At 39.6% G+C, this 13,947-nt stretch overlaps 1 protein-coding gene across 3 annotated transcripts in view; it reads left to right on the top strand.

The window, feature by feature from the left end:
• The window catches only part of samd12 (sterile alpha motif domain containing 12), a 177,634-nt gene that overhangs the window by 98,135 nt on the left and 65,552 nt on the right, over window positions 1–13,947 (top strand). For 2 of the 3 annotated variants that reach the window (XM_084739891.1, XM_084739890.1), the window contains exon 5: window positions 10,301–10,595. The exons of the other annotated variant lie outside the window; for it this stretch is intronic. In XM_084739891.1, the coding sequence (XP_084596017.1) occupies window positions 10,301–10,389 (89 nt within the window). In that variant the 3' untranslated portion in view covers window positions 10,390–10,595. Of the gene's footprint in view, window positions 1–10,300; window positions 10,596–13,947 lie in introns of those variants that run through there. 3 annotated transcript variants of the gene reach the window in all.

Raw genomic sequence — 13,947 nt, 5'->3', positions numbered from 1 at the left:
GTTTTTCTCTCTCTGTATGTGTCTGCCCTGTCGACTTTCTTCATCGGCAGTATGTTTCATAAAGTCACCCTAAAAAAAGTCCCCACATGATTTCATTTTCAGGTCAGCTGCATGCGAAGGCGGCCTGCTGCTGACGTCACTCACATAGATAATCAAAACCAACATGGAACCAGGTGCACTTAGAGGCTTTTACTAACAAACTGCATAAGAAGGCCCACGTTCAACAGGAGATTTTCTCTCTTTGTCTGCAGAACATGTGCAGCTTTCAGTGGACCTTTCTCCTGATAGCAGGAACAAAACGGGCACAGGAGGAGCAGAGCGAGGGGAGATCCATGAATTAATCGATTTCAGATGGCATCGTTTTCTGGGATGGATTAAAAAAAGTTTTGAAAAATGCTAAAATGAGTTGCCTAATATACTTAGGCGTCCATTAAAATGTAACTGCACCCCCGGGTCTCTGTCTCCAACTCCACCCACTGCATAATTTTGAAAAATGTAGCAGAGGGTTATCATTAACATTAACCTTCTTTCTCTAATTTTAAATTTCATGAACTACAATTACTAATCCAAATGTTGATGATTACAAAGGGGTCACATCCAAATATTCTTCTCGGTTTGCCTGTCGGAGATCTACACTCTACTGAATGCATATTAATATATCAATAAATGTCAAAATGAACACCTGCATTGATGTTTAATCACAGTACAGTAATATAATTTATTTTACAGCTCAGAAAACATATTTAACTGTGCAGTATCTCTTTAATATACCTGGCCAGCCGCCTACTTAAAATCTATATGTGGGAAACGCTGTTATATATTCCAGTGGATAAATAAGGACTTTTTATTTGACATATTTATGTTATGCACATAAAAGACTTTAAATGGGGCTTTTGCGGAGAAGCAGAACCACAGAGGTTAAATGTTTTAATTAACCTTTATTATATAATAAACAATATGTATAACATTAATGCAGCTGTGGCACCAGAGAGATACATTAATGCCTTGTTTGCTGTACGTCCTGTTTTCTCTGCTGCTGCTGCCTTTGACATTGCAATATGTATATAAACTTTACAGTAGCTTTTATTATAGTATTTTTTATTTATTTTAAACTTTACAGTATCTGGTTTTACTTCATCTAATGTAAATGCGCACATATTTCAACTTTAATGTTCTGTTCTTTGATAAAATCTTCATTTCAGAGAGGCTTTGGTGCATCAAGGAGAACACTTCTTATATTGCAATGACACATATGAATGTCACAAATCTTCTAATTAAAAGTTAACTAACCCAGTGCTTAACTAATAAAAGACTTATTCCTCAGTAAGTTGTCGCCGTATGCTTATGTGAGAGCGTAAATCAGACACGGCCAGCTGAGCCAGGAGCAGAAATGACAGAAATAAAAAGAATATTTATTCAGCGAATCGCCTCAGAACAGGCAGTATCACAGATGCATAAAGGAGCGTGAGAGAAAGGTGTTGAGTAAAAAAAAAAAAAGAAAAGAAGAAGAAGAGAGAGAGGGATACCAAGGACATTTTGAGGGAAATGGGGTGCAACGAGTAGGTACATAAAAGGAAATGATGTATATTACGCTCGTCCGGGATCAGGGTTTGTATATTGAGGATTTATGGCGGTGTACGCAGCAACAGCGCCGCACCACACCTGATCATCCATTATTATTGTAACATCTCTCACTTTGGGGGCAGACATGATTGATGGGGAGCTGTTAATGACTTTGGGTTGAAACTGTTATTACCACAAAAGTGACACGCAGTATTTAAAAGGGTGGATTTTGCAGTCGGACATTGACTGAAAAGAACACAGTCATTTGTCAACTGATTACTGAGGAAAAAAAGATCAAGAGGACATGGAAAATTATGTTTTTTTGTCACGGCTGGAATAAAAGCATGTAGCCTGAGCTTATAAGAAATTTTGCATTTGCTTTGAGAAACACACAGGGTACAGTTTTCCTTCATGTAAACACATTTCCCATAACTCAGTTTGGCAAAACTCGAAACACAAAACTTAACCATTTTGTGAAATCTCTTGCAAAATGTAACACTGCACTCAAAACCAAAAGTGATTTTTTTTCCACCAAAACCACCATGAATTTAAACACAGGTGTGATCAATTTAAAACACTGCCATAAACATTTAGGAAAGCACAAACACAAAAAAACAAAAATCCAACAGAAGAGACACAAAAAATCAAAGTCCAGGAAATGTAATGATCCAAAAGAAACCACACAGAGAAAAAACACAAAGCAAAAAAACCCACAAGAAAACATGAGGAGGACATACAAACCCAAGAGGACGAACTGGCAACTAAAGAGGTAAAGACACAGGATTAAATACACCAGGGAGGGGGAGGATAACAAGAACAGTTGAAAATAATCAGTGATCAAAAGGAGCAAGAAAACAGAAAAAAAAAACAGGAAGCAAAAACAACAAAGACACACAAGGCAAGACGTGCCAAAATAAAACAGGAAGTAACCATAAAAAACCTGAACGTGATGATGTACGGTTGGGCTGAAATTCATTCATTGACAACAGGCGATGTATCACCGATACATATCTATATCTATATATATATAAATCATATCTATATCTGTCCAACCCTGTTGCCATGCCAACAGACTTTGGTTTTCGCCTCTATAATATCTGTTTTGGTGAGAGAGAGAGTATATGACTAGAAGTGCCAGTGGAAAAGTCCCATTATTTCTTACTTGAGAAACTGCTGTTACATCACAACGCCAGGCAAGAGAAAATACTGTTTGATTTGGTATCATGAGACCATGTTACATTACAATTGCTTCCCTTTTTTTTGGGTCCCAAAATAGGTTGCAGGTTCATGGTCCATACAGTATAAAGACCACTGCTATATTGTAATGCAGTGTACTTTGAATATATCATATACTGTAAATATTACATTGACACAATAGATGCATAAAAGTAGCACACAGTGCACATTTGTCTATCCAGTGAGTTCAAATTGGTTTAAACTCACAGCCAGCCTCCCAGAGTCTTACTCTATTGTCATATTGTAACGTTGTTTTATTCTGAGTTCAAACCAAAGTTGCACAAATTTCATTAGAAATATTGGCTCACCTTCCTCCTCCTCCTCTTCCTCTCAGTTTTTTTGTCTTCTGCTCTGTTCTCCACGCTGCTCCATAATAACAGTAGAGGTCATCTGAGGGCTCTTTTATGCACTGATGCATGATTGGAGTGTTTCGCCAATTGAGTCTGAACAAGTGAGACGTGAGTGAGACAGATTGGTAATTAGGGTTTGGCATTTTGAAGGTGATTTCCAGGTGTGCAGAATCGGATTTGTGCTTAGAACTTTATCATTTCTATAGCAGCAATCTAGAGTCTTGTTGATACTTGAGCTTCAGGTGTTCACAATTGTTTGCATGGATCCACCTTTTGTGTCTGTGCAACAGAGAAAAATGTCTAAAATCTGACTGTACATGGGCAAAGCTGCCCGTTGCTGTTGCTCACATGAAATACTTCTACTCTAATTAAAGTGATTGTACTCTTGTACGCTATAATAGCTCCCCTCGCACAATCACTGAAAAGACATACATGGCAGTCACTCATTGTAAAACACAATTTGGAAAAAAAAAGAAAAATTAAAAACCAAAAGCAAGCCTTGCATAAGGAACACAGATCAACCCGCCCCACATCAGTTGTAATTGGTGCCATTAGTCTTTTTATGCTTGATTGCCTGCCAAAATGTCAGCCTATCTATTTCCCCCTTGTCGCATTTTTCTTTTCTTTTTTTCTCCGTGAACTGTCAGTAATTAAAAGTTATTGTCTACTTGTCTCAGTGCCAAGTGGGTGACTTCAACATAAAAACCTTAAAACCGGAGGGAAACAAAAAAAAAGTTGTTTTTGTAATCGTTTGTTTTTAACTGGTGGTGAAAGTTCTGGGAAGCGGTGCTTGTTATCGTAAAGCACACCCTCAGCGCAGGTACTCATTCCTGCACAGTGCACAGCGCCGTGCCCGCTGTGCGTTGGGTCATGATGACAGCAATTACACATGACGGAGAAATAACGTGATGTCCTGGATGACTCATGCTCAACATTTTATTGAGCAGAGCAAACAGAGGAGCCTGAAACAAAGGATGTGGCAATATACCTGACAAATTACAGTTAACAAAGGGAGAGAGCAGAAATGAGATAAGTAAGGAGGATGTTGTCTCATTTTCAGTGTATTAAGGTAGTAAGTGGGGTGGTTCGGTGTAAACCTTTTTCCTGCTCAGCAGAGCAGTTTGTACTCAGAGTGTTCGACGGCTGCTGACTCTGGTCGAGGCCAGTGTTTCCCAAACTTGGGGTCAGGACCTGAAATGAGTTGCAGAACTATTTTGCAGAATAAAACACAGAAATTTGCAATAAATCATTTCATGTAAATTTTCACTTCATGGTTTGTTGTGTTCTGCGTCAGTTTATAAGTGTAGATTCATGATGATGATTTTGGAAAGTTTAGATTCTGGAAAAGCTGAAAAAGTTTGGCAAGCCCTGATCTGGACCACGATACAACAGTTAGCATGTCTACAGAACCCCTGACTTTATGGTTTTAGCCAGATTAGCATCATGGCATGATGCAGCAATGATACAGCTCCTCTATATTTTGAGTGGGTCGATTTCTGATGATACAGAGACTCATTTTGGGTTGTTTATGAGGCTACAATCCTGAGTATGGCCACTACACCAAAGCCACCTCACAACCCAGCGTTTTTTGTTTTGTTTTTTTGTCTGGGCAACTTCCTCACTAGATTTAGCAACTTTTCAGGCCCTCTTATAGTGACTTTATTTCTAAAAAGCCAATAGCAGCAACTAGGGCCCTGACAGTACGGATTTTTACTTTTTGTTTATGTTTAATTGGTTATAAGCGTCACATCGCTCCTTTAAGGAACTGGCGAGCGTGCAGTGTCTCTGTGTGGCGTGTAGGTGAGGTAGAGCGAGCAGCAGATAAGTGATGGTGCTGCTAGCAGAGCAGAGCTGTCAGTGTGGCAGTAAATGTACAGTTCAGGATGCAGTGTGTCAATTAATAAAAAACTGCATCTTCTAATAACACCAAGAAAAGTCTCGTCCGTTGTCTCACAACTGCTGCAGGAAAAGCTAATGCTATGCTAATGCTTACGCTAGCATTATACCTTTTCAACCCTGGCTCGTCTCAGTAACTTTGTAATACAGCCCTGAAGTGCAGTGTCTTTTTTTGGACAAAAATATTGTTTTTAGCTGTCCACTAGCAATCCCATGTTGCCCTGGGTTTTGTTTCAACCAATCAGACGCTGCGTTCCTAACTGCTTCTGTGTGAGTAGCTCTGATGTCAAACACACTGTATCATGGAATAACAAAATATAAGATAAAATTTCTGGTGATGATGGTGCTGAGCGCAACCCCTGATTCAAACCATCAGATTAAAAAGGTGAGAAATATATTTAAATATATTGTATTCATTCCCATGAATGATGTTCAGATGAAGTCCACAGCTCATCTGCCATCAGTGCCAGGGTCTCTCTCTCTCTCTCTCTCTCTCTCTCTCTCTTCTTTTGTGCAGGCGGTCATAGCGGCGAGCATGTCAGGTCAGAGGACGCCACCGCAGGTGTGGAAGTTAAGTTGTAGTGGGTTACTATGGTTACGATGATGCTCTCAATCTCAGGATTAAAACTTCTGGAAGTGCGAATGAGCTTCTCTCACTGTTTCTCTCTAGTATTCTGATTTCTATAACTTGTAAAATATGTAATTAGCTCCTCTGATCTTGCAGATATCTTTGTAAATATTTTGTCTGAGCTTGTCTCTCAAATTTTTCTATCCAGATCTCTGGATAAGGGCATTTCTTTAGCTTTTAGGATAAATATGTGAATAATTAGATTGGTCTTGTAAATATTTAAATAGTTTGTTTGATCTTCTCCCTCCGTTTGCAGAATTTTTTAATCTTTTAACTTCAAATATACGATTGAGTTTGTGGCTTAAGGTGATCTCTCCCTCACTGTAGCCAACCCAACCACTTTAAGCTTTAAGCAAATGAATTCAATAGCATCATCTGGTGACCTCTGAGCTAGCGGTAGCGTCTTTCTGTCAGTTGGTCAGGTGGTCAGTTGGTTGATTGATTCAATACTTTGGTGCAGACTGAAATATCTCAACAGTAGATTGTCATAAATATTTGTGCAAACACACGTTTCCCAGAGGATGAACTTACTTTAGCGAGTTATGACTAAATACTTCCCATCAGCCTCACCCGTACTTTGTATTTAGTGCTAATTAGCAGAGTGATAAATTAACTAAATCTACCAGCAACTTTTAGCCTTTAGCTAATGGCTGGTGCTAATTTCTCACCCTGCTGATTAGAAAATCTTAGCATGCTAACACACTAAACTAAGATGTTAAACATGGTAAATGCTGGTGTAGCATACTGACACTAGCATTTAGCTCAAAACACCACCGTGTCCAGGTACAGCTTCGCAGAGCTGCTAGTCTCGGATAAACATGGTGGTCTGGTTTCAAAGGTCTCTGACTGGCAGGTGCTTGGCATCTATAAATAAAGATATGGGAGCAACATTTGTTGTTTGACTTTACAGGTTATGATTTTATAGGTTATTTATGAGCGTAAGGTGCCCTCCAGTAGCTGCATTAGGAGCCAGTAAAGCATTCATTGACCCCATGACAGTTTACTGGAGCTCATTTTCAGGAGAACTTTGCTCCTCAAATGTATCTGAGACGGCACTGGTTTAAGCTTCGGGTTTTAAAGAGAATTAATTGTAACTGTACTGTGCTTTTTATCCACAACACCACCACAGGACCTCAAGCTTCCGAGGCTTTTTAACTTTTATTTTAATTACTTAATAAATATTTAGAGGCAAGGGTTGCCAGGGGGATGAAATATAAATGAGGGTTTTTTTGTAAATAGCTCATGATATAATTCTCTGCACATATCCATTTTTACTCTGTGTTTGTAGTGCCTGCATGTGTAAGTGGGTCCTGTGCACGTATGTGCTATTAGTGCATAATCATTGCACATATTTGCACATAATTAGCATTCTCCTGACAAACTCTGTTCAGAACAGGTAGCCTTGTCTTTTAAACCCACTGGAATAATAGCCTCTAACTTTGTAATTTAGGATCTTATGTACAGAATAGTAAGCTAAACAGTACTAATATTATTAGATAGTGATAGTAGTGGAAATGAGTTTTAATCAAAATTCTAAATATTGTCATTTGAGTTTTTCCTGATACTGGGTTTGAATTGGATGTGCTCGTACATTTATTATGAAAATTCTGCAATTATTTCCACAAATTTATCCTAAAAAAAACCACATCAGAGTGCAGTAAAAGCTCTCTGCTCTTTGAGCCTGATGCATCTCAACAACAGGGAACTGAAGCTGTAATATCGCTCCCGACTCCTTGGACAAAAACAGGAATTTTTTAAAGTCATTTTTACATGTATGTCTATGCTGTATTTAGACTATTTTCACCACTTAACTTTGCAATTAGACATCGCTTTCCAACTGGGAAACTGAAGCTGCCATCACTACCTTCTTCAAAGCCACAAAGACTCCTTTGACTAAAACTGTAATTACGCACCGGCGACAGCTTTTGCTGCTTTTGCAGTTTGAGAGAAAATTTGAAGAAGAAAAGTTCATCTCAACAAAAGATCAGTAGTTGGTAAAAATTTTTAAAAACAACAGAGGTTTAGTTGACTCAAAAATCGATTGCAGTATGCTGCCTTTGAATTTTATAGACCTACAACAATAAATGATAAATGTAAATTAAAATGTAAAAAAAAAACGACCGTTATTAATTTCCATATTTATTTAATTTTTTTGCCAAAGTCACAGGGAGCCACTGGAGAGGAGCTGCAGGTTGCAGAGCCCCGACATAGACGGAGCTTCAGTTCCCCATCTAAAAAGCAGTGAAAATGTTGTAAATATAGCGTACTCTTAAACTGTTAGTGTTTTTTAGGTGACTAAAATACATTTAGCTGCTGACCGTGTCCACAGCTGCATATTGCTTAGCTTCTGTGCCACTACTCCTGAGGTAGATGTCAGTTCTTGAGAAACTGTCCTGAACATGTTGCGGCTGCTTAATGAGACACTCAACTTTGATACCATATGTGCATTTTCAGTATTTAAAGCTGACTCTCCAGAGGCTTTAACTCTCCCGTGTGCGTGCTCCAGGAGAGAAGTTTTGGGCTGAACTTGCCCTCTATTAAAGATTTAGTTTGTTCACAGAGGGGAGTTATTAGAGGCAGGGGCCCCGGCTCCTCAGGAAACAGTCTCACATCAGGACCAGTTTGTTGCATTGTCAGAAGATTAAAGCCAGTTTGTTGAAAGGTCTTTTTGCTATTCCACATGATTGATCTTCCTCCACCCCTCGCCGCCCCCACCCCTCTTTCATACGCCAGCGACGAATGCCGAGCTGGTCTCCTCGTCTCCCCTTTTTCTCTTGATTTTTCTTTTCACAGTTAGTTTGTGTCTATTTACATGTCAATGTCATCATTTTCTCTCCACTTTTGTCCTTCTCTTCCTCCCACATTGCTTGTTTCATTATTACAGCAGCGCTTGTCTCTGTCGGGCGGCAACAAGAGGATCTTTCTAGAAACCGTCTTTCGCTTTCATGTTCACTTGGTTTCATTTTTTTCCCTCCATCTTTTCTTTCTTCTCTTTCTCATTGTCTCTGTCTGTAAGTCTTCTGTGTCTGATAGTGGTCAGCGATCCTTTGGCCCCGGCCAGCCGCTCCGCTCGAGGGACATTCCTGATATAATTACAGCTTTTGATTATCCTCCAGACTGACCCCGGGATGGCCTGGCCCCGGTGCAGCACCAGTCTGCCAGCCGCTACTGCTGCTGCAGCTAATGAGGGACGCCTAGTGTTCCCCACTGCCGGCTGACTCCTTGATTTATTGTCTCGCTCGCTTCATACCTGCGGCTGCATTCCTGTATATTAGGAAACTGTAAATAATGAAGTTTACTCTGCGACTGATGTACCTATCCTGTGGTCTTTTTGCAGACGAGCGTTGCCGACGCTAAATAACATTACGTATCCAGCAGTGATGTAGTGGTAGGTGTATAATCCCTCATGTGGAAATTGGTTTTACGGCGGGCCTCACACGCCGCATCGCGCTACATAACTCTGTGACGTGACATTAAAACCTGACATGCAGCACATTCTGGAGATAAAAATGCAAGCGTGGTTACAGTACATCAGAGTTGAGCTTAATGATGAGACGCACAGATGGTAACAGACACTCCAGAGGCCGGCGCTAGGTTCGGCGCAGCATAAGTACCCTAATGTACTGAAGCTCACAGACTGTAGCTGCGAGGTCTGTCACCAAGAGGAGCTTTTTATTGTGGAAGAAAGCTCTCCTGCATCATATACTGTTGATTCAAATCTACTTTGAGTTTCTTATTTAATAGGAATTTAGTTATTTATTTAGTTATATTTAGCATAAACTGAGCACAACAAAGGAAAGAACAGCTGGACAAACATAATATACTCAGAGCTGCAAAGATGAATTTATTATTAATCAACTATGAAATTAAACTGCATCTATTTTGATAATTGTTTAATCATTTTGAGTCATTTTTTCATTAAATAAAAGTGGAAATTCTCCGAGTTCAGCTTCTTAAATGTGATTATTTTCTAGTTTCTTTACTTTTCTCTGACAGTAAACTGAATATCTTGAGTTGTGGACAGATATTTGAGGAAGTCATCTTGGACATTTTTCACTGTTTTCCGATCATTCGTGGACCAAACAACTGATCAATTAATTGAGAAAATAATCAACTGATTAATCAGTGATGAAAATAGTTGCAGCCCTAAAAACATTATATTAGGCTGAACAATTTCACCTTATTTTGTACTGAGGTAATCTAAATAGAGGGGTGGAAGTAACTAATTACAAACACTCAAAATTACTGTAATTAAGTTGTTTTTTTGGGGCAGCCAATAAGATGATCCCATTGAAAACAAAGACATATGGATGGAGAACAAAACAAAACACTGCGGGGGCACATATTTAAAGTTCGGATGTTAATGACAAAGAATTAATGAATTATTGCTGTTAAGAGTTTAGCCAATTAAAATGGAGCTCAGCGTGAGTTCAACCAGGAAGATTATCTTTACGCCTCACTCATTCACAGCTCTCTCTCTCTTACTCTCCTTCCTGATTATTCTCAATCAGCTGATTACAGGCGTTCACTTGTCAGTTACCCAATCAGATGCAGCGGCTGTCTCCATCAGCCAATCGTGTTGTTGCCGACAAACTTTAAAATCTGCTCTCCTCTCTGCTGTTGTCAGCTCTCATTTCAGTGCAGAATCGCTGCGACCCTCCTCCACCTCGTTCACCTCGTTCACCTCCAGTCCTTCATATCCAGAGTCCAGGTTGAGCTCATCAGAAGTCCAGTCCTCATCTCATCCTGATCTTCAGCCTTCCTGTCACCACCACCAGCGTCTAGACTCCATCAGGGGGGTTTCCTACTTTAATCATGGCTTTATACACAATGACATCAAGATGGGGTCTAATCGCCAAAGACTTTCCACATGTCTCATCTAGATTGTCCACATGTCAAATAAAGGTATTTTGTAGCCTGAGAATGAAGTCTGTCCTGATTGAAAAGTGTTCTTGGATATTTAATCAATACTCGTGGCTATAATTGCACTTTTTGACATTGTTTTGTCTGGTGGAGCCATTTGTTGAATAAAGACAATTAAACTTAAATTTAAAATGAGAAAAAAATGACCAAAAAAACAGAAAAAAATGTATCTTATAATTTGTTTTGTATCTTATAAATTATTCATGATTAATCAATTGTTTGCATTTTCAACTATCACAAATTTGCAACCCTAGTTTGAAGAGGTGACCATGACATCAACAGTTAAAAAATAACTAATACTCTTTCAAATGAATTTTTACGTGAAATTGAGTAATGTCTTAGCAAAGTAACAGCACTTGTAGTTGAGCACAAATTTTCAGTACCATTTCCACCACTGTCCAAAAGTAACGGAAAGTAATCAGGTTACATTACTGTAATATTGTGATGCTTAGTACTTGGTCACTACACTTTTAAACAGGTAATGTGCTGGAACACATTTTTAAAGTAACCTTCCCAACCCTGGTTACGCTTACAGTATCCGTCAATAAAGTCCAACATAATGTAATTATTTGGGAAGTCGCAGTAAACTGCTGTCCCACAGGAATATGTTGCTTTTTCACTGCAGTCAGAAAAAATCCATACTGTCACAGTGCTAACCAGGCATGACCTCAACCCCTTATAAGCAGATCAATATTTACAGCCAAAGACAAAAATGCCCCCTTCCTAAAACCGCTATAAAACTATGATGCATTAATATTATTTTCCACTTTTTTCTTTCATTTAACCAACCAATCCTGATCATGATTACAAAATACCCAATCATTTTGAGAATTTCAGCCTTTTAAATGCCAGTTTGTTTGCTGTTTTATATGAAAAAAAACATACAAACACCTTGCTAATTTCTCAATACACACGACATCCCAACCAACACACCCACACCATTTTGATTCAATTTATTTACTGTATCCAATTAGCGGTCAGTGTTTCATACTCTGGGATGACAAAAAAATGGAAACAAAGCCTGTCACTAAATCATAAGCCAAACATGGTAAAATGGCGCCATCTGGTAAAAAAAACCCTACAATTTTGAAGACAGGACTGCAGGATGAAAGCAAAAAAAACAACATGCTTTTATGCTCTGGGATTAAAAATTGCTGTCTTGCTTATTACACTATTAGACTTATTACAGAAGCCAACCCAAACATACATAAACATGTGCTGTATTCACTAACACAATCAAAGTGATTAAAAAACTCAAAATCAAAAGTGTGATTGAGGGTTAATTATGCATAACTTTAAGCCTTAATATCTTTTACATTGATGAGTTCTAAAATTCAGCCCTGCACAGTTGTCATGAGGACTGGACCAGGCTGTAAAAATGTCAGAATGAGGGTTCGTCCGTCGGCTTCATTTTTCAGCCCCCGAAGGTTGCCGCTTGGTCATCCCTCAGCCAGCCGAGCCAACGGACCACTGGACGCACCAATCCCCCGCTGTCAATCAAAACATTTTCTATTAGAATGATTGACTTTCGGTGTCAAAGCAGCCGACCATAAAGTTGTCAGTGCGGCGGATGCAGGGAGAAATGTATGCTCCTACCAATGTAGGGGAGTATTGATATACAGTATATTCCTCCTCTCCCTCCTGTGTCGAGTTCTTTCCACTTCTTTGAGCTCACAGTGCATACTCTGCAGCTTTTGACTGAGTGATGTGCACGTGCATGTTTGCTTTCTTGAATATAGGAGTGCATGTGCAGAGGCAGGCATGGCAAACCGTATATGTGTGCATATTTTTTTTTAAAACCTCTATTTAATCAGAAAAGGTTGACTGCGCAGCTCCAACGGGCTTCACAGTTGAACACACATGTATGCGTTATTCTTCACAATCCCTAAAGAAAACAGACACATGCAGGGATGGATATAGCTGCTGTTTTTCACAGCATTGTGTATGCTTTTGCATCGTATTCAGCCCCACAGTGCCGCTCATTTTAGCAGCTGAGGTTCTGCAGGAGGCGGCATTGTGAAGATGAAAGCATATGATGTCTCTGTGTAGTGTATTAGCCTTTCAGAAACACAGGTGAGAGGTCAAATTTGACTGTCGAAACAAGAAAGAGACTCATTTAGCTTTGAGTGAAATCATCAGGGCCGTGCGCAAAAACACACACAGCAGTATAGAAACACATCCACACACCCATGTGACTCTTTAATGAGCCACTATCTAATGATACAGCCACCTGTGATGGATTTAGCACAGTTGTAATTTCCAGCTTAAATGCGGTCGCTGCTTCTAGTTCTGTGGTTCTACATCTGAGTGTGTGTGTGGATCAACAAGGCACTTTGTTTTTGATTTTTTTCCATCATTTATTATCACATTATGGCAGAAATGGAATGTAATGTTCAGATATGTTTCTTTAGTGTTTAATCACCTGAAAATAAGAATTAGTGTGTTTTTGTCACCTGAGAATGAGCTGTTTATACCTACACAGAGCGTAGATCCTCCTCCATGGACTTCATGCTGTATTGGCATGTTTCTACAGTGGTCCAAGTTTTTCACAAGTTTCACTGCCACACGTTTGGAAGGGGAGGGTGACGTTAGGGTCAAAGGTTAAAGTCACTGGGACAATATCTCAGGACCATCTGGAGGGAATCTCTTCAAAATTTGGCACGAATGTCCACTTGGACGAGGGATGAACCGAGTAGATTTTAGTGGTTAGAGTCAAAGTTCGAGGTCACTGTGACCTGATGACCGTCCAGCGCTTGTGAACATGATATCTCAAGAATGCCATGAGGGAATTTCTCTGGTGTGCACATCCACCGATTACATTTTGGAGGTCAAAAGTCAAGGTCACTGTGACCTAACGAAACACTTTTTTGGCCATAACTCAATAATTAACATGTAAATTATGACAAAGACGAAGTTTCACTGCTACTGCAGCTTCTCCTCCAGCGCAAGCGTGGAAGGGGAGGGTGAAGGGAGTTTCTCTAGATACAACTCAGTCCTACTACACTTTAAGTCTGGTTGCAACTGGCAACTTTAATTCCACTTTATGAGAGTATTTCTGGAGGTCTGGACTGCAGGCAGGTCAGTCTAGTACCTGAACTCTTTTGCTACAAAGCCACGCTGTTGGAACATGCGCAGAATGTGTCTTGGCAATGTCTTGCTGAAATGTCAAATGTCAGAGATGTGACAGTTACCCATGATGCCATGGGCACTAACACACATCACGTACTATCACAGATGCTGTCTTTTGAAGACAGCGCTTGGAGCAATCTGGATGGTCCTTTTTCTCTTTAGCTCGGAGGACACTCTGAGAAGTCTGCAGCGTTTCTGGATGTTGTTGATGTATGTCTTTCT

The sequence above is a fragment of the Lutjanus erythropterus genome, chromosome 16 (assembly GCF_056507025.1).
Source record: "Lutjanus erythropterus isolate fLutEry1 chromosome 16, fLutEry1.hap2, whole genome shotgun sequence".
Lineage (NCBI taxonomy): Eukaryota > Metazoa > Chordata > Actinopteri > Lutjaniformes > Lutjanidae > Lutjanus > Lutjanus erythropterus.
This window is presented reverse-complemented; position numbering and strand designations above follow the sequence as displayed.